The 20,262-nt window shown below is 51.4% G+C and overlaps 1 protein-coding gene across 1 annotated transcript; it reads right to left on the reverse strand.

The window, feature by feature from the left end:
• Positions 1-2,723: 2,723 nt before the first annotated feature.
• Positions 2,724-3,512, reverse strand: LOC103692726 (keratin-associated protein 5-9-like). Its single transcript, XM_008764996.1, has one exon. The coding sequence runs from the start codon at positions 3,510-3,512 to the stop codon at positions 2,724-2,726; it is 789 nt and encodes a 262-aa protein (XP_008763218.1).
• Between the last annotated feature and the right edge of the window lie 16,750 nt (positions 3,513-20,262).

Below are 20,262 nucleotides of genomic sequence, written 5' to 3' on the forward strand. Positions count from 1 at the left end.
GGCAACCAAGAAGAAGGGAGGCAACACCTCCTCTGCTAACTCCAGCTAGCAACACGGGGTGTGGGGAGGGGAGCGAGAGAGAGAGACCCCGGGCCCACGCGCCCCGTCTTCCCTCCCACGCAGCCCCATCTTCTAGCCCTATAAATGGCAAGCCGTGCAAAGCGTTTGATGTGGAAGCCTTCTTTTCCCAAACTAGGTTTGTACTTATCCCTCTGGGACGTGCTGGGATCTGATGCTAATTGCAGGTTTGCAAGCAGTGAGGGTGGCAGTGAGGAAGTGTGAGGAGCATCAGCACCTGCTTGCAGGGTAACTGCATCAGGTGAGGTCAGGGTGAGGTCGCCTGACAAGCCAAGGCAGGCTGGGGGCTGGGGAGAAGGGCACCTCCCTCTCTGTCTCTCTCTGTCTCTCTGTCTGTCTCTCTCTGTCTCTGTCTCTCTCTGTCTCTGTCTCTCTCTGTCTGTCTCTCTCTGTCTCTCTCTCTGTCTCTCTCTGTCTCTCTCTCTCTGTCTCTGTCTCTCTCTGTCTCTCTGTCTCTCTGTCTCTCTGTATCTCTCTCTGTCTCTCTCTGTCTCTGTCTCTCTCTGTCTCTCTCAGTCTGTCTCTGTCTCTCTCTCTGTCTGTCTCTCTCTGTCTCTCTGTCTCTCTCTGTCTCTCTGTCTCTCTCTGTCTCTCTGTCTCTCTGTCTGTCTCTCTCTGTCTCTGTCTCTGTCTCTCTGTCTCTCTCTGTCTCTCTGTCTCTCTGTCTCTCTCTCTATCTCTCTCTCTGTCTCTCTCTCTGTCTCTCTCTCTCTCTCTCTGTCTCTCTCTGTCTCTCTCTCTCTCTCTCTCTCTCTCTCACACACACACACACACACACACACACACACAGAAAAAATTCTGGAATCCTTCTCTGCCAACCAATACTCCAACTCTCCTGGGAACTAGGGAAGGGGTGTGTGTGGGATTCCATCTGCATCAACCCTGCATCCTTCCTGCATATGCCCAGGAGCTCAGCAGCCTTGAGCTGCAGTGACTATAGGACCCCCACCCCCACCCACAGTCAGCCAATCCTCACCCTGGCTCCAAGTGCCACTGACCTGGGTTCTCTTTGTGTGTCAGGTACACTAGATGATCGGTTTGATCGTTTAGGTCACTGTCTCACCATTGTAGGCTGTAGGTTCCAGGAGAGCTGTCATCTGCAACCAAAACCAGCTGGAACCTAGCCACTTCTGGCTCTGCACATTGAAGGACTTAGGCTTCCCTAGGGTCTAACAGCTGGCCTCCCAGCATCCTGTGACTTCCACATAGGGCATAGGGTCCAGGCTAAGACGGGCTCGGGAGTGTGGATAGGAGGGGGCAGAAAAAGAAGAGCACCGTGCTCTTTCTACAAGAAAAGGGCCTTGGCTGTCCCTCAGAAATGGCTAATCACAAGCCATTTCACCACCCATGAATGGGAACCAGTCTTGTGACCAGTCTTGTGAAAAAGACACATTCGAAGGATGGCGAGGCAGCTGCTGCTTTGGTGCTCCCAGGGGATGGAGGCACGTGAACAAGCAACAGCCAGCCCCAGACAGAAGCCCGAGGCACTCCAGAGCTAAAGCTAGGCACCTGGCCAACAAGAACCAATCAGACCCCATAAACATTCTGACAGCAGAGCCAACAGTGAGCCTCGGGTGAACCCTTGAGCATTGGAAGGCCGAGGCCCTCAATCACCGTTCCTGTCTGCGCTAAGGTTTCAGAGACAGGTACGATCTTATCACACCCAGACCCTCTTTACATAATGTGCATTGTCTCCCACTCTCAGGTGCAGCCCAGTGCCTCACTTCTTTTTTTTTTTTTTTTTTTTTTTTTTTTTTTTGGTTCTTTTTTTCGGAGCTGGGGACCGAACCCAGGGCCTTGTGCTTCCTAGGTAAGCGCTCTACCACTGAGCTAAATCCCCAGCCCCAAGTGCCTCACTTCTTGAATCCAGTGTATGTACCCCAGAATTTCATAACAAAATTCAGTGGTGCCTGGGCACTTTAAACAGAAACACACACAGAAAGTTACATGTTGATGGAAGGGGCTGCTGTTGTGTTCCTGCAGGAAGCTCCTAAAGCTGGAAGGCAAACAATACTAATAGCTTCAGGAAGTCCCTGAAACTGACCAGATTCACTAGGGACTACCTTGCTAGAGTAACCAAGAAAAGCTGAGGGTCCCATTCAGACTAGAAGTAAAGACTCAGACAAACCTAGAAGCTCAGAAGATTCAGACTCAGTCCTGGGAAGCAGAAACTAGCGAAGCTGCCTGGAAAATGTTTCAATCAGTGGAGGCTCCTGGAAAGTTTACTCTTCAACCTGTTGAACAGCCTTCAGGCTGTGCAGTGTGCTTCATGTTCCCAGCTTTGTGAATCTTCACCCTTACTGGGGTGGCCTTTGGTGATGCAACTGTGTCATTTCTGCTCCTGTAAGTGACCCCTAACCCATACTCCTGAAAGTAACCCCAATAAAACTCATGGTTCACCAGTTTAGGCTTTGGTTGTATCTGTAATTTGATCTGTCATGGTTCCTGATCTGGGGTGAGTAGAGTGTGCTTGGTGTCTTCCCAGGAAAGGTTTTGTCATTCAGCAGAGGCAAAGGAGACTGAGTGGAAAGGGACCTGATGTTCATCGATTGACAGCTCCATACTGGCGAAGTGGGAAGAACCCCCACATCCATCTGCACTGCATCACAGCAACCTCAGCTCATCTGCACTGCATCACAGCAACCTCAGCTCATCTGCACTGCATCACAGCAGCCACAGCTCATCTGCACTGCATCACAGCAGCCACAGCTCATGTGCACTGCATCACAGCAGCCACAGCTAATGTGCACTGCATCACAGCAGCCACAGCTCATCTGCACTGCATCACAGCAGCCACAGCTCATCTGCACTGCATCACAGCAGCCACAGCTCATCTGCACTGCAACACAGCAGCCACAGCTCATGTGCACTGCATCACAGCAGCCACAGCTCATCTGCACTGCATCACAGCAGCCACAGCTAATGTGCACTGCATCACAGCAGCCCCAGCTCATCTGCACTGCATCACAGCAGCCACAGCTCATCTGCACTGCATCACAGCAGCCACAGCTCATCTGCACTGCAACACAGCAGCCACAGCTCATGTGCACTGCATCACAGCAGCCACAGCTAATGTGCACTGCATCACAGCAGCCACAGCTCATCTGCACTGCATCACAGCAGCCACAGCTCATCTGCACTGCATCACAGCAGCCACAGCTAATGTGCACTGCATCACAGCAGCCACAGCTCATCTGCACTACAGCACAGCAACCACAGCTCATCTGCATTGCATCACAGCAGCCACAGCTCATGTGCACTGCATCACAGCAGCCATAGCTCATCTGCATTGCATCACAGCAGCCACAGCTCATCTGCACTGCATCACAGCAGCCACAGCTCATCTGCACTGCATCACAGCAGCCACAGCTCATCTGCACTGCATCACAGCAGCCACAGCTCACTGGCAGTGCATCACAACAGTCCCAGCTCATCCGCACTGCTCAACCCCAGCTGGCTTTTTTATTCATTTGTTTCCTACAGAAATTAGCAATTGATCCTAAAATTCATCTGAAAGTGCCCAGACACTCAAAAGGAAAAATAAAACAGCTCTTGACTTTAAAACGTACTACAGAGGGGTTGGGGGGATGGCTCCGCTGGTGAAGTGCCACCACGCAGGCGTGAACACCTGAGTTTGGATAGCAAGCACCCATGTAAAAGTCTAGGCACGGCAGCATGCAACCGCCATCCCAACAGTGAGAGGCAAGTGGGTCCCAGCTCAACGGCTATTAGCTTAGCCTACCCGAGAGCTCCCAGTTCAATTAGAGACATTGTGTTAAACTGTAAGTGGAGAGCAATCGAGGAAGACATGAAATGTCTTACTCTGGCCTCCATATGCATGTGCAAACGTGTACACGAGCACACACACACATACACACACACACACACACATACACACACACACGAACATATAGATTCAGACCACACACAAAAATTTTACTATGGTAAATTACAGTAATAGACACAGTGTGATCCTCCCCCATTACACACACACACACACACACACACACACACACACACACACACACACACCCCAAATAGACATACAGATCAATGGAATAGAACTGAGAGTCTGGAAATAATCCTTCACATGTATGGTCAGTTGGTTTTCGCTGAAGAATGCCAACACACAAAATGTAGAACTCAATGCTAAAAATAAAAGGCCAGGAGATGGAGAGGCAGCTGAGCACAGTACATACTGTTCTTGCAGAGGATCTGAGTTCAGTCCTCAGTGCCTACATTCACACCCATGTATAATCCCAGTTTGAGGGGATCCAACATCCTCTTCTGGCCTCCTTGGGCACCTACACTCTCAGGCAGGCGCGTGCACACACACACACACACACACACACACACACACACACACACTCACACTGTACAGACACATACATTAGGCAAACATTCGTATGTATCAGATAAAAATAAATAATCCTGCTTCCAAATGGCTAAGCACTTGGGAGGCAGAGGCAGGTGGATCTCTGTAAGTTCAAGGCCAGCCTGGTCTACAGAGAGATTCTAGACCAGCCAGGGCGACTTAGTGAGACTTGAACACACAGGCAGATACTTTTAAATGGCTGCATTGGTAGAGAAATTCAAATCAAAGCAGGAGATGCCGCATCACGCACGGGGGAGTGGCTTTGGGAAGAAGACGACAGCGAGGACTAGGGAGGCCGTACAGAGGCTCGTGTGCTGCTGGAGAGGAAGCCATGGCACAGAAGATACTCTGAAGCCATTTGCAGATCCTTCCGATGTGAAACACAGATTCCCCACAGGACCCAGCAGTTGCACTCCTAGATGTTGAGACAGGAGGGATGAAACATCTAGGCCTGCATAGTCTTGTTCGTGAACGTTCATAACTGTGTTACCAATGATCACCGAAACTGGAAAGTCCTCAAGAGTGTTTCTCCTGGTGACAGACAACGTCTGGCCCACCCCACAGAGGCATCCGACAAGGTTCTGGTCCTGGTCTGCATATCATTATGCCAAATGAAATAGAAAAGACAATGATTCCATTTATACAAAATGCCCAAAAAAGGCACATCGGAGACAGGAAAGCTGTTTGGTGCTTCTGGATCTGAAAGTGGACACAGGAGTGATGGCCCATGAGCAGGCATTTGCCTCTGACTTGTGGAGATGATCTGAGGTCAGACGGTTGTTACCGGGTACAACCCTCAATGTGTGAAAGGTAATTTAATTGGACGTCTAAAACAAATTGATTTTACAGCATGTGAAACATACTTCAGAAAAACTGAGGAGGTAAACAAGGGAAGAAGCAGAAGAGAGAGGACGAGAGGGAGGGATAAAGAACTGCCTAATAACCCTTAACGCTTCCCTCTCCTTACCTTGGTCAGTTCACAAGAACAAATTCAAGGCAATCACCTGGTGGGTGGTTAAGGCCTACCTGGCACCTAGCTCAAGGCCAACCAACTTCCTGAATTGAGGTGCAGTCATTGTCTTAGTGAGGGTTTTACTGTTGTGAACAGTCACTATGACCACGGCAACTCTTTTTTTTCTTTTTGGATATTTTTTATTTACATTTCAAATGTTACCCCTTTCCCCAGTTTCCCGTCCACAAACCCACTATCCCATCCCTCTCCCCTTCTTCTATAAGGGTGTTCCCCCTCCCAAACCACCCCCCCATTCCTGCCTCCCCCGCTATGTACACATTTCCCTGCACTGGGGGCGTCCAGCCTTGGCAAAACCAAGGGCTTCTCCTCCCAGTGGTGCCCAACAAGGCCATCCTCTGCTACATATGCAGCTGGAGCCACGGGTCTGTCCCTGTGTACAAGGCAACTCTTATAAGGACAACATTTAATTGGGGCTGGCTCACAGGTTCAGAGGTTTAGTCCATTATCATCAGGGTGGGAGCAGGGCAGCATCCAGGCAGATGTGGTGCAGCAGGAGCTGAAAGTTCTACATCTTCATCTGAAGGCAGAAGTGAGCTGCCAGGCAGCTAGGATGAAGGTCTTAAAGCCCACACCCACAGTGACACACCTACTCTAACAAGGCCACACTTCCTAATAGGGCCACTCCCTGACCCAAGCACATACAAACCATCACAGTCATCCCACTTAAGGTCACAAGGGCCAGCCAGGCCTGCAGATAGCAGCGCCGAGCCAAGCCTTGCCGAATGCTCAGGCAAATATGCTCAACTACCATGCCAAGGTGAGGCTGTATTCAGTGACATGGCAATGTGGCCACTAACAGTTGATTGAGACTCTTTAACTCCCGGCACTTGTTTTGGGGACTGTTTGCATCATGCTATGGGGTATTGAGGCTGTAACGTACACGTAAGTCTATTGATGAGAGCCACTCCCAAGCGGAATAGAGTCTGACTCCGCTTCCCAAGTCTCTGACCACATCTGGTCCCTCTCTTCCCCTTTTGGTCTGGGTAAGTTAATGAAAACTCCCAACTGCTGGGCCTGCAGCAGGAAGTTAGAGCCACAGTAACTCCAGTCCGAGGGAACTCACCCTATTCCATAAACATCTCCCCACCCCACCCACCAAAAACGTCACCCACCTCTCTATGGGAGCCATCTTGGACTTGGGTCTGCCTGCTCCCCAGTAAAAGGCATCGTGAAGGTAACCGACCGCTGCAGCAGCTGGATTCTGTTCTATACAATCTACAGCCGTGCTCCTTCCTGCTCAGCCTGGTGCAGGGGAATCAGTATTGGCTGGTTCTGAGGGGTTAGAGAACTCAGGAGGCCTGGACATGCTGCCCAGGGACTTTCAACTGTTGCTATAGGATTAATGTGGGATCCTGTGTCCGCTCCGCCACGGGGCTTGGGCTACTAGGGGACGTTGGACTAGGGAGGTTTGACCATGCTTACCCCATGCCACTGCTGGGCGGGTGTTGAGGTTTAAGAAGCCGTGGGACACTACTGGCATGGGGGGTGGAGGGGGAGCACAGTCTGAGGCACCGGACAGCTGGAGCTGGCTCAGGGGTCCCCAGGCCTGCAAGGAGGCTGGGGCTGTCAGGTTCTCAGGCTCTTGAGCATCCAGGCACCGCTGGGATGCCAGGGAAGAGTTGAGAATGGAGTGGGGGCCTGCGAGGCTGGATCTAGCAGGGGGGCGGGGAGGCGAGGGGGAAAGAGGGGAGCTCCAGCTGGTCCTGCTGGGCTGGATGGTGGTGGTGGACTGTAGGCTTGGTGGCTGCTGCAGCTGGGAAAACAGGGAACAGGGACTGTGTGGTGAGGAGCGCTTAGGTGTAACTTGCAGATTCCCAGACACTGGGTGCAGGTGACTGAATAGAAAGTTGTGCAGGCTGAGCAGAGACAGTTCTGGAGTCAACCTGGGAGCCATACAGGCAGAGGAGGGAGGACACCTGATCACAGACTTCTCCACAGCAATCAATACTCAGAGCTCAAGCGCTTGCTGCCAAGCAAGAACCTTACGTCACTCTTTTAAAACAGGCTATGGTTGGCAGCAGGGGCGGGGGCCCTACACATAAACTTAACAGCAGAGCCGAGTGAAGCTCTGGGAAACCCCCTGTTGCTCTGACACAAACAGAGCTGACAAGCTACGTTGGACAGTTACTCTTTCGCATGTGTGTGAGAGTAAGTTTTGTGAGTCTGGGCCGGAGTCTGGGCCCACTTCTCGTCTGGGCAGAGCACGCAAACCCAGCCTGGCTCTACAGTTTGGACCATGGTTGCAGACAAAGGGAAGCCAACAGGAAGGAACATCAAGCCTGGAGGCTCCTTGGCTATAGCCAGGGAGGGTGGGGAGTGAAGAATGGGATGGAGCCGCCTTTACATGGCCTGGGTCAGGCTGTGCCAGAAGCTCCAGGAGCTAGGGAGAGCAGAGATAAGATCCTCAGGCTAACACAGGACTCCTGCAGGACTTGTCTTAGAGTGGAGAGTCACTGGAGAATGTTATTATTTCTGGAGGAGGTGAGAAGGTGAGGGTAGGGGCAGAGGAAGAGGAGGAGGAGGAGGAAGAGAAGAAAGAGGGGGAGGGGGAGGAAGAGGAGGAGGAAGAGGAGGAAGAGGAAGAGGAGGAGGAGGAGGATGAAGAGGAGGAGGATGAAGAGGAGGAGGATGAAGAGGAGGAGAAGGATGAGGAGGAAGAGGAGGAAGAGGAGGAGGAAGAGAAGGAGGAGGAAGAGGAGGAGGAGGAGAAGGAGGAGGAGGAGAAGGAGGAGGAGGAGAAGGAGAAGGGGGAAGAGGAGGAGGAGGGAGAAGAGGAGGAGGAGAAGGAGGAGGAAGAGGAGGAGGAGGAGGAGGAGGGAGTGATATCATCAAATCAGAATAGACATCCTGAAGGCAGGGCCAGGCTGATTCCTCAGCCGTGGTGAACTTCTAAATGGTGGGCCAACCTCTTTCTCTCTTGTACCCCTAGGGGCTGAGGGGAACTGGGTCATCCCAGACTAGTCTGACTGAACTCCAGCTATTCCTAAGTAGAAGGAGTCACACAGAATTACCACTGTATGGCTATTCAGACTGAAGGGGAAAAAAAAAAGCAGTTTCGCATGGTTCGTCTTGACAGAACCAAAGGCCACCTAGCTGGGCAGGCCAGCAGTGTGAGCGGGGTGGGAGTCCGTGGTCCTCCTTTCTTTCCATCCCTCCACAGGTGGGAAGCTCTTGGTCAGACAATCCTGGTGCTCTTGTGCCCGCCTACTACCTGCTACACTCAGGCCGTGCATAGACGGACTCTCTCCTGGCACTTCCCAGCCCTGCTGATGCCCAGGGCTGCTGGGGTGGGGGTGCGGGAGGAGGATTCTATCATCTCCCAACTCCCCTGTGACAGGCTCCAACTGGTTGGCGTAAGAGCCGGGTTCTCCTGTGTATAAATCAAAAAGCAGTTTTGGAGGAGACTTGGCAGCACGGATTCTAAATGCTTTGTGACCTGAAAACCCAGCAATTTAATGTCTAGGAATTTAAACAGCAAATTGGCCAGATGACTCAATCTTCACCTCCACCAACGAGGCTCGGGCTGTTTCTCAAAAGCAGAGACAAGCAAGAGACGCCAGCAAGGCTGCAGAACACAAGGTTAGTGGGGGGAGAAGGGGTCAATGGCAGGGAAAGAGGTGGCATCAGGGAGAGATCCTATGCCAGTAGCAGCAGGAGACTCAACATGCCCAGGATGAGTGTGACAGACGTCCTCTGCCTGTCAGTGGAAAACCACAAAGTGTGAGCTGAGCGTGACGAAGGATGAGACTGTATGACCTACGTCGTGTAGCCTTGCATGGTGACAAACAGCACGTAAGGAGGACAGAGGACCATGCATGGGGGACTGCTCTTGCTTCTGCACAGTGGGATGAGATTTCTGCCCCCAAACCCAGTCTCTGTACTTTTCTGTCCATTAGCAGCTTTCCCCAGATGAGCGAGTGCTACTTTTTTTTTTTTTTCCGGAGCTGAGGACCGAACTCAGGGCCTTGCGCTTGCTAGGCAAGCGCTCTACCACTGAGCTAAATCCCCAACCCCGAGTGCTACTTTATAATTGGAAATGAGTGAGCTGATTTCAAAACTGACGACAATGACTGCACTGCTTGTGGGAAAGCCACAGAGCCTGAGCGAAGAAGGGAGGACCAAAGCTCGCTGGCAGCTCAGAAGACTAGGCTTGTTACAACAGTGCCAGCTCAGAAGTTGATCTGTGCAGAACACCAGATCTGAGCAGGGGCTGCAGCCACTCAGGAAACCAACCAGACACTTCTCATAAGCCAAACAGGAACTTCCTCCACCAGCAGCAAGGCACTGACCAGGAAGAAGCAAAAACACTGTCCTGGAGCTGGAGAGAGGAACCCTGAACGTCAGGACTCCACAGAGCAGAGGCTTCAGAATGTGGGAGTGGGAAGCAAGTTGTTGGTGGCTTCTCAGCCAGGACTCTCCTGGAGCCTGTCAGGAGGATACCCCTCTTTCATGAACTTTTGTCATCTGAGATTCACCAGGTTAGCACAACTTGTAATGCTAGGGGCTGGGGATCATCACATCCGAGACCCCCTGGGGAGAGGGACGTCCAGAGCGTTGAGCCTTCCTGAGAATCTGCCCTCAGGAAGAGCTGCCAATCAGAAAAGTACCCGATCCCACGCCCAATCCAGGATAATAGGCTAAAGTGATGTTCACCAAGGCCAAGGCCACTTGCTGGGCAGCAGGACATGTGCCACGTGTCACCGCCACAAGCACCGATGGCTTGCTAACTGCGGTTCTCTTGCACGAAGTCCCGCAGAGGCAGAGGCAGCCTGAGAGCCAAGGAGGACAGAGGCCGGGGAGAATCCGACAGGAGCTCCTGCGGTTGGAACCCAGCTGGGACACACATGCTAAGGTTCTCTCCATTAGGGAATGAGCCCAGTGGTCAATGAGAGTGTAGAGTCCTAGGAAAGGGTCCAAAGGAGCACCAAGACCCAAGCCACCCAAGGAAGAGTGAGTACCCGTGACCGGCTGTGCCGTAACTGCGCACAGCTGAGGAAAGGCTCTCTGAGCTCAGGGTCATGACAGTAGGAACTGAGAACTGTGTTTGGCGGTGCCAGATATCCTAGTGCTTGAAACACTGAGGTGGGGGAATCCAGAGGTCTGGCAAGCCAGGGCTATACAGCAGGATGGGGGGCGGTGCTGGAGGAGGGAAAGGGGAAGAGAAGCAAAGATAAGAGAGGGGAGGAGGGGCTGGGGATTTAGCTCAGTGGTAGAGCGCTTACCTAGGAAGCACAAGGCCCTGGGTTCGGTCCCCAGCTCCGAAAAAAAGAACCAAAAAAAAAAAAAAAAAAAAAAAAGAGAGGGGAGGGGAGGGGAGGGGAGGGGAGGGGAGGGGAGGGGAGGGAGAGGTCCCATGATATGGCTGAATGAAGGAGCTCACCCCCAATTCTGATGACCTAAGTTCCATCCTTGGGACTCACAAAGTAGAGATAAGAAAATGATTTCCACAAGCTGTCCTCTGACTTCCTCACACACACCATGGTGTTCGAATTTGTGCCCACACCTACACACACACACACACACACACACACACACACACACACACACACACACGGGGGGGGGTGGGCAGGGAGGGGCAGGGAGGTGGAGGGAGAGGGGAGAAGGGAGGAGGGGGGAGAGGAAAAGAACACAATAAAACAGTTCATCCAGGAACTTTAACCACTCCCAAAGGGTAACACTCACTCATGAGATACAGAACAGAGGGATAAAGAAGGGAGCAGAGGAAATGTCAATGCACCAGCAACCAAGTGTCCTCCCTAACCATGTCAAACAGCAAGCCACGCCATCAAGAAGCTCAGAAAACGCCAGTCAGGACAAGTGCTGTCGTAGTCACGTTTCTATTGTCGTGACAAAACTCCGCAACTAACACAGCTTATGGAGGGAAGCATTTAACTGGCATCAGAGTCCATGATGACGGAGCAAAGGCCCCGCAGGAACAACTGAAGGGTCACATCCTGATCTGTAAGTAGGAGGCAGAGAGAAGTCCACGGGGAGTGGCGTGAGTCTTTTGAAGCCTGGAAACCTAGGACACACCTCCTAATCCTCTCCAAACTGTTCCACCAACTGAAGACCAAGTCTTCAAACCTATGAGCCTACAAGGGCCACTCCCACTCACACTGCTAAGAAAAACACCTTCCTTCAACTCTGAGCCTCCTGCTTACAACGCCCAGAGTGTGGGGAGACGAGGCCGACTGCAGGAGGGTGCCTGCAGAAGCCGTGCCCGGTAAAGCAGTTACCTGAAAAGGACTCCCACACTCAGCAAAAACGGTGAGCGAGAAAGAAACTGTCCAAAGATCTGGACAGACGCCTTGATGAAGAGGACAGATTGCAGACAGCAAGCAGAAGGATGCTGGGCTCCCATCACTGCTGTTTAGTGAAACCCGGGGGATGTCAATGTTTGTAGCCGCTGGGTTTATAATTACTGGAACCCGGAAGCAACTGGGGTATTCTTAAAGAGTAATGGGAGAATAGGTGTAGTCCATCCAGGGGGTAGACCACTACTCCTTAGCAGGAAGAAATGAGACATTATTCCTGGAAAACATGGGGGAACTGAAACGTATGTGACTACGTAGCCAGACAGTCTGAAGAGACTAGACCCTGTGTGATCCCAACACTAGGATATTCTGACAAAGACAGAAAACATCCCCAAGATCAGTGACTTCTGGGGGCTCAGCACAAAGGGTTAAATAGGGGCTCCCTGGGGAGAAGATACAGAAGATACAGGTCCCTGGGAACCTCTACTTCAGCCTGATTTTATTGTAAACCTAAAAGTATCCCCAAAATAAAGTTTACTAATTTAAAGAAAAACGTATAAAATACACTCAGCCTACAGTGTTTACACTCTTGGACATTTGTTCCAGAGCAGTGAGAAAATACCTTCTCACAGACATGTGCACAGTCTAATAGACAGGTGCTTTATTGGTAATTGTCTGCAAGAGGAAATAATTCATGCCCTTTAATAGCTGAACAAACCTCGGTTAGTCCACATAATGGCGTAATACTCAGGAGCAGGGAAGGGACATGCTGTCCACGTGTGCAGTAATCTGTGTGATTATTAATGACTCGAGGAAGAGAGCCAGCCTCAAAGGTTATTTACTATATAATTCAACGTATCTCTAAAGTGACAAGATTATAGAAGCAGTCAGTCAGCTTTCTGTCGCTGTGACTTTTAGAAAGAATCTGGCTCAGGACTCCTGAGGTTTCGACCCAGTCATGGTTCCGTTGCTTTTAAGCTGTGACAAAGCAAGGACATGTGGCAGAGGAAAACCACTTCTCTCTCGTGTCAGCCAGGAAGCCGAGGGGGCGGGAAGGTCTCTAAGATGCACACCCCTGTGACTCACGTCCTCCAGCCAAGCCCCAGCTCCTGATGGCTCCTCCCGTTAGGACCTCTTCATTGACTCCATGGTGAAGTTGCTGCCCTGTGAGTCAAGCGGCTCAGAGCTATACCCTCACCTCCTGCTAGAGATGAAGCCAGGGGCTTTGGGGGATACTTTTGACCAATCCATAGCAGATGAAGAATGAGTTATCAGTTGTCAGGGCCTGGTGAAGGGGTGGAGATTGTGACCCGTGACTGTAAGGGACAACAGTGGTGTTCTCCTGTCAGCAGCTGTGATCACATCCTGACACAGGGTTGGCTGTCCGACTGACTCCACACTCATGACGAAATGTCATAGAAACCTGTTATTTTGAGAACAGGAGGATGTTAACAGGTAGTTTATAATTGTGTTTCTTTCTAAGGGGGAAAAAGCCAAGGCTGACACACAAAGTTGCACAGGGTCTGGAACAAGTTTCTAGAAACAATTGTCTGCCTGTGCCATAAATGAAGCCTTCCTAGCCATTCTCATTGGCTAAAACCCACTAGGAAAGTACTCATTTGATTCTGGACTTCAGCTCTGGTCGCCACACTGTCTTCTAGTTTTTAAAGTCCTTTTATGTGTACCCAATTAAAAAAAAAAAAGGTCATAGAAATACACAAATGGAGGCCAGGAGACAAGTTGTGAGGCCCTGAGGAAGCCTGAGGAGGCCTGAGAGCTGGGCAGGACGCCCCCACAGAGGACGGCAGGCATACATGCACTTCTGCACCTTCTTACAAGACACGGAAGAAGAGACAGAGCGATGGCTCAGTGGTGAAGAGCACTTCCTGCTCTTGTAGAGGATCGGGGTTCAATTCCCAGCACCTACATGGTGGTTCACAAGCATGCTCATCTGCCGTGCCAGGGATCCCACACTCTCTCTTTTGACCTCAGTGTATGATGCGTGAAGTCAGTTTGAAGGAAACCAGATCTTCAACGCAGTGGTAGTCACAGTCGAGCAGCTGTTTGTCACAGACAAAACTAACTCAGGTGGGCAGTTGACTTAGGGGTTAACCAAAATCTGACCCCCCCAAATCTAATTATAAAAAAGGGGGAAGGGGTTGGGGATTTAGCTCAGTGGTAGAGTGCTTGCCTAGGAAGCGCAAGGCCCTGGTCCCCAGCTCCGGGGGGGGGGGGGGCGGGGGGGGAAGAACCAAAAAAAAAAAAAAGGGGGGAAGCTGGGAGTGGTGACACATGCCTTTAATCGCAACCTAAGGAGGCAAAAGCAGGGGATCTCTGAGTTCAAGGTCAGAGTTCCCGGACAGCCAGAGCCACACAGAGAAACCCTGTCTCAAAACAATAAATAAACAAAACAAAATAAAAGGGGGCAGTGATGTGGCTCGGTGGGTAAAGGTGACCACCAAGTCTGGCAACCTGAGTTTGATCCCTGGGGCATACTCAGTAGAAGGAGACAACTGTCCTCACCTTCTCCTTAGGCACTGTGTATGTACACTGTTGTGTCTGTATGTGCGTGTGCGTGTGTGTGTGCATGTGCGCGTGCGTGTGATTATGTGTGTGTGTGTGCGCGCGTGTGAGACAGAGCATACTTGAATAAATAAGTGTAACTTTTAAATAATAATTCAGGGCTGGAGAAGGGACTCCATGGTTAAGAGCACTGGCTGCTCTTCCGGGGGACTTGAGTTCAACTCCCAGCACCCACAGGGGAGCTCCCAATTACCTGTAACTTCAGTCCCAAGGGTTTCAATGTCCTCTTCTGGCCTCTGCAGACACACACTTGGTGCACAGACACACATGCAGGCAAGACATACATACATATAAAATCTTAAAAGAACATAATAGTTCTAGACAAAAGAACTGGTAATGGTGATTTGTGTGTGTGTATGTGTGTGTTTGTGTATGTGCATGTATATGCGTGTATGTGTATATGTGTGTGTCTGTGTGTCTATGTTTGTCTGTATCTGTGTGTGTATATGTGTGCATGTGTATGTGTGTATGTATGTCTATGTATGTGTGTATATGTGTGTATGTGTGTATGTGTATATGTGTTTGTATGTATATGTATGTGTGTGTGTCTGTGAGCATGTTGTGTGCCTGTGCATGCCAGAGATGTTTATGTTCCCAGGCCCATGGATTGTTGGGATGATTGACTTCAGGTTACACAGCTACACACAGCTCACTCTCTATAGGCTGAATGATGTGAGAAAGGGATCCTTCACTGCCCAGCACAGTGTAAAGTGTCACTGTCTCAGAGACCCGCAGGCTGTTCAAACCCCCCCCCCCAAAAAAAACAAAAAAAACATCAAACAGTGGGAGGGGGCAGACTCCAGAGTTCCAGGGACAGACAGACAGACAGACAGACAGACACACACACACACACACACACACACACACACACACACACACGAGCACCTCTAGGCTGCCATGTGGTACTTGGGGACTTCAGAGCTCTGGCCCCTCCTTGGCTATCGGTACCCCTATTCTTTGTCTGAAGGCAATGACATAGTGCTCTCTGTGTGATTCAAGTGCCCCTACTTTTGCTAGATGACTTAAGCCCTGCTATACAGGTCGGTTGCCTGGAACTAAAAGAAAATTATGTGTGGGTAGTTTGTAAAAAGAAAATAATTTTAATGGTCTGAATGTGGTTTTCCACATTTCAGGTTTCATCTTCGAAACTTACGGAAGTCAGCCCAGTGATCAAATCCCTTGTTATGGTTTGGAGCCAGGTTGGGGGTGGGGTGTTTGTTTGGGCCTGAAATTCACTAAGTAGCTCATGCTGGCCTTGGATTTGCAGCAATCCTCCTGCCTACCCTCCTGCCTACGCATCCAGAGTGCTGAGATCACAGGTGTGAGCCAACAACACCCGGCTCAGATAACTTCACAGGAAGCTGTGCTGTGAGCGTGATTGTAACAGCTTTGGGGATATGCATATGCCAGCCTTTTGCCTGTTTAAAGTAAAAGCTGGCTTGCTTTGTCATGCACTGGGAGAGTTAAGCAATGCTCTCAATTGTAGTGTAGTTCTATCCACCCCTTGCCTGAGAAGGAAGTCCTGTGCTCCGTTACTGTTACTGAGTGGACCCTGGCCACCTGCTAGCTGCTCTATGCTTCCTGTCCTGAGTATCCACTCCAAACTGCTCCTGAAGGATGGTGCAGTGGTAAGACGGTGACTAAACCAGCCTTGGGGAGGAAAGGCTTTATTTGGCTTTCAGACTGTAGTTCGTCATCAGGGAAGGCCAGGATGAGACAGTAACTTGGAGGCAGGAACTGGAGCAGAGAGCACAGAGGAGTTCTCCTCATGGTTGCTCAGCCTGCTTTCTTGTACAGCCCAAGACAACCTACCCAGGGGCAACAGTGTCCACACTGGCCTGGGGCCTTCAATCAAGAAAATACCCCACATACCTCCCCACAGGCCAATCTGATGGAGACAGGCCAATCTGATGGAGGCAATACCTCAACCTGGTGGAGACTGATTCTGGTTTGTGTGGGTTCATTTTGTGTCAAGCAAAGTGGCCTTCGGCCCCTGGCGGCTCTCCCTAAGCCCAGTTTTCAGCTGTTTATTCCAGAGCTTTCCACTTACTATTTTCAGGCCACAGGGGACCCTGGGTACCAGGAACTATCTATCCATGGAGAAGAGGGTTCGAGCCATCTGAAATCGGGTGACATGGCCCTGCTTACTTAATTGGCACCAACCAGGAGTGCACACTTAGGCACCCATTTTCCTCACAGATTACTAACTAGGTTCTTCCAGGCCACCCAGTGTGCCTTGTGTGTACATCAGCCAAAGACTTTGTTTCCTTGTCTTTTAAATATCACTTCGTAACCAGGCACAGTTGGTGCACACCTTTAATCCCAGCCCTCTGGAGGCAGAGACAAGTGGATCTCCATGAGTTCGAGACTAGCCTGGTCTAGATAGTAAGTTCTAGGCCAGCAAAGGCTACATAGTGAGATCCCGTGTCTGTCTGTCTGTCTGTCTGTCTGCCTCTCTCTCTCTCTCTCTCTCTCTCTCTCTCTCTTATAGAGAGATATGATATAGACTTATGTGTGTGTATATCACTTTACCAAACCCTTTTCCATGCTTCATAGAAGCCATGATCACCAGCTGGGAGCATCTTAGAGGTCAGGTAGGCCTCAGCCTAGCCAATGGGTTCCTCCTTTCTGCTTGGTGGGATATCAGCTACCGAGGCTGCTCATTGGCTTGTCCACTATGTAATTATCTTTGATAATTAGGTTGGACAGTCCTCTCCTTTGCAGATCTGTCACCTGCAGTAGTCACAGTGCCTCCTCACCCGGTCACTCTCTGGCCAAGCACCTAAAGACCCTTGTCATCCCAATCTAACTCTGAGGAGCCCAGAGACTGCAGAGGTGTGAAATGCACCATCCCCCTGAACAGAAATTCACCTGCCTCTGCTTCTCAAGAGCTGGGATTAAAGGTATGAAACGCCATGCCCAGCCTCTGGGCTTGTTTGAAATTAGCCTCTCCATCCAGAGTTCTTTCTTCTGTGAAATAGAACTAGGCAGACACTTCTCTTCTGGGTTAACACCAGTTAAAAGCCAAAACCCTGCACCTGAACAGATAGGCCCATGTGACCTTTCCAGCCCCAAGCAGGTTCTCTTCCCTGGTGCCCCTCTCCCACAGAAATAGCTTAACCTGGGGTTTCTCTAGCCTAGAGCCCCCTGCAACACCCCCTGCTTAGTACTGCTCACTCCCTGCCTGCTGCTGCCTTCCTCTGAGAGCGTACCCCATGGGGTATCTCTTTCCCAAGCTGTACCCTAGTCTCGCCTCTGCCACAAGCTTCTGAGTCCTCTGGGGTAGGAATCAGAAAGAATCCTGTAGGGCAGACCCCTTCCTCACAGGACCTCACTTTCCCCTTTGCACACTGGTATAACCCAAACCCCAGATGCCATCAACCTGAGATCTCCAGCCCCTACAGACCTGGACTTCTTGGATGATCTAAGCCAGGGACTGATGGAGAAAGGTAAGCCCAGCTGCATTTAGGAGCGATGACGTCCATCCTGAAGTCACTACAGGGCCAAGCCAGCTTGCTTACAGCTTAGCCTGCAGGGGTTAATGGGCCCAGCTACCCTGGGACCAGGTTCCCATGTAGACTCTCCTCACTGCTCCCTGAGGCTGGTTTCTTCGGGGATTCTGCAGTCAGAGCTGTCGCCAAGCAGAATGAACTGGTGCGGTCCCTTGGGCCAAGTGCCAGAGAAGCAGCCAGGAGGGGGGCCCACTTGCTGCTCACGGCAGTGTGAGAGTAAGAGAAGCATGGACTCGTGCCCTCAGGCCTGTCCTATGCCCACATCAGACTGCCAGCCAGGACTTGGTTCCCTGGGTCAGGATGGCAGCTGGGACTCAGACTGTGCAGACTCCAGATACGTGGGAGCAGAAGGGCAATTTGACCTCAGCTCTGAGGAGGATTGTGTTTCCGTGCTGGGCTAGAGGCTCTCTATCCTGCCATCTAGACTGCAGTGCTGGCCACTGAGCGTGGGTCACCTTACCTAGAAACAGTCGTGGGAAAGGACGAGGCTGTACGTTTTGCTGGAGGAGTGAGAAAGCACCCTCGGTCTACACCCTAGTCAGGCACCCCGCAGAATCCAGACCCTCAACTCTGGAGGCACACAGCCCATACCTGCTGGGATACAGGAAGTCCCCGTGGGTGCAGGAAGCCCCTCAAAGCAGTCCTGTTCAGTGGCCTGCCCCCACACCTATCTCTCCACTATGCGTGGCTCAAATGTCCTTTCCTGGTGGCTATTCTGACCACAGTCGTCATCTCGTACAACACAGCATTTGATGTTTAAGGGCGAGAGTGTCAGACCGTGCTAGGATGCATGGCCTCCAGACCCCAACTGGAAGCAGATCTAAAAGGCAAAGGGCAGACTCCTGAGTCAGTTCCAGAGGTTTGGCTTGATGTGAGGACTGGGGAGCACGGCTTCCTCCAACTTGCCCACGAATTCAAGCAATCTCTCTCTTAGGTTCCCAGGGATAACAAGTAGGACAGGAGGAGGGGCCTGTGGTCAGTTTCCCGGTGGTACATACCACAGTAGGTTCCTGGCAACAAGACGGCTCTAGGGCAGGGAGCAGGTACATCTGCAGCTGGGCCACAGTTCATTCCCAAATTTTGCTCTTCTTCGTCTGGGCAGCAGGATTTGTAGATAGAGGAAGAGGAGCAGTGTCTCCAGTCAGACGGTCACCTTGGAGACTGCAGCGTTCCAGGGACGACACGGATTTCTCTTCACTAAGCCAGGGCAAACCCAAGGCCAGTAACAGCCTCAGGGTGACAGTGCAGGCAGACAGCTCAGCATCTAAGTGAGCTTTCCTCTGGTTGGCCTTCCTGAGGGATGAGCCTCTGTGGAGCTGACTGCCTGGCTCTGCAGAGGCGATGGTCTAGTGTAGGAACAGGATGGCCCTGGGTCGAACCCTTGCCTGCGGGAACCCTGGTGTCAGATGAATGGCCTACATTCCGCTACAGTCAGTGGCCACAGTGAGAGTGGAGACTCCAGACTGAGGGAGCTGTGGAGTGAGCTAGGGAATCCAGACCTGTTAGCATAGCTATGAGCACGAGCTGGCTGTAGCCAGTCTGTTCCCATCCCAGCTGGGTAGCAGGTTACCTGAGTGGAGACCAATTCCCAGCCACTGACAAAGCCTGGCTTGAGCAGGGAGCCGTTTGTCAGAAAGGCCTGGACCCTGAAGTGGACCCGAGACAGTAGACAGTAGATGTGGCAGAGGTGCGGGCCTGCAACTTGTGTACATGTGGGCCTCTAGGGATGCCAGCTCTACTCGTGAACTCGATACACACATCACACGCGTGCCACTCCCACTTTGGCTTCCAGCAGCACCTTACCTTGGGCAGGCATGTAGTAGACATCATCCTATGAGCCATCCCTGACCTATGGGGCCTTCCCTGGCGCCATTCGGGCAGCCAGGAACATGCATACACACCCTTTAGGAAAGATTTAGCAGCACGCGCGTGCGCGCGCGCACACACACACACACACACACACACACACACACACACACACACACACACACCTGCTCGTCCTAAAACCGACCGTATTCTCATGGTACTAGGACTACCATGACAGGCCTTCTACCCAGGACTCTCGGCCGCTGATACCATTTTCATCCTCTGTCCCCCAGCTACATCTGGGCTGTGTACGTGTGCTCACATGGGGAGAGACGTATGGGTGTGTGTAGGTGCACACACACTGTGAAGACATGGAAGCCTGAGGTCAACCTTGCAGACCTTCTCAGAAGCCGTCCACCTTTAGTTTGAGGCAGGGTCTCTCGGTCAGTAACTGGACTCGGTTCCCACACTTCTGCAGCAAGGCGGTACCAACTGGACTCTCTCCCTCTCTTCAGGATCTGGTCATCTTCTGAGGATCATCTTCTAGTTCCACGGTATCCACTGAACTTACATGAAGCTTTCATTGGGGGGGTCCATATTCTCTTCCTTTCTGTGGGGTCT

The sequence above is a fragment of the Rattus norvegicus genome, chromosome 6 (genome assembly GCF_036323735.1).
Source record: "Rattus norvegicus strain BN/NHsdMcwi chromosome 6, GRCr8, whole genome shotgun sequence".
Taxonomy (NCBI): Eukaryota; Metazoa; Chordata; class Mammalia; order Rodentia; family Muridae; genus Rattus; species Rattus norvegicus.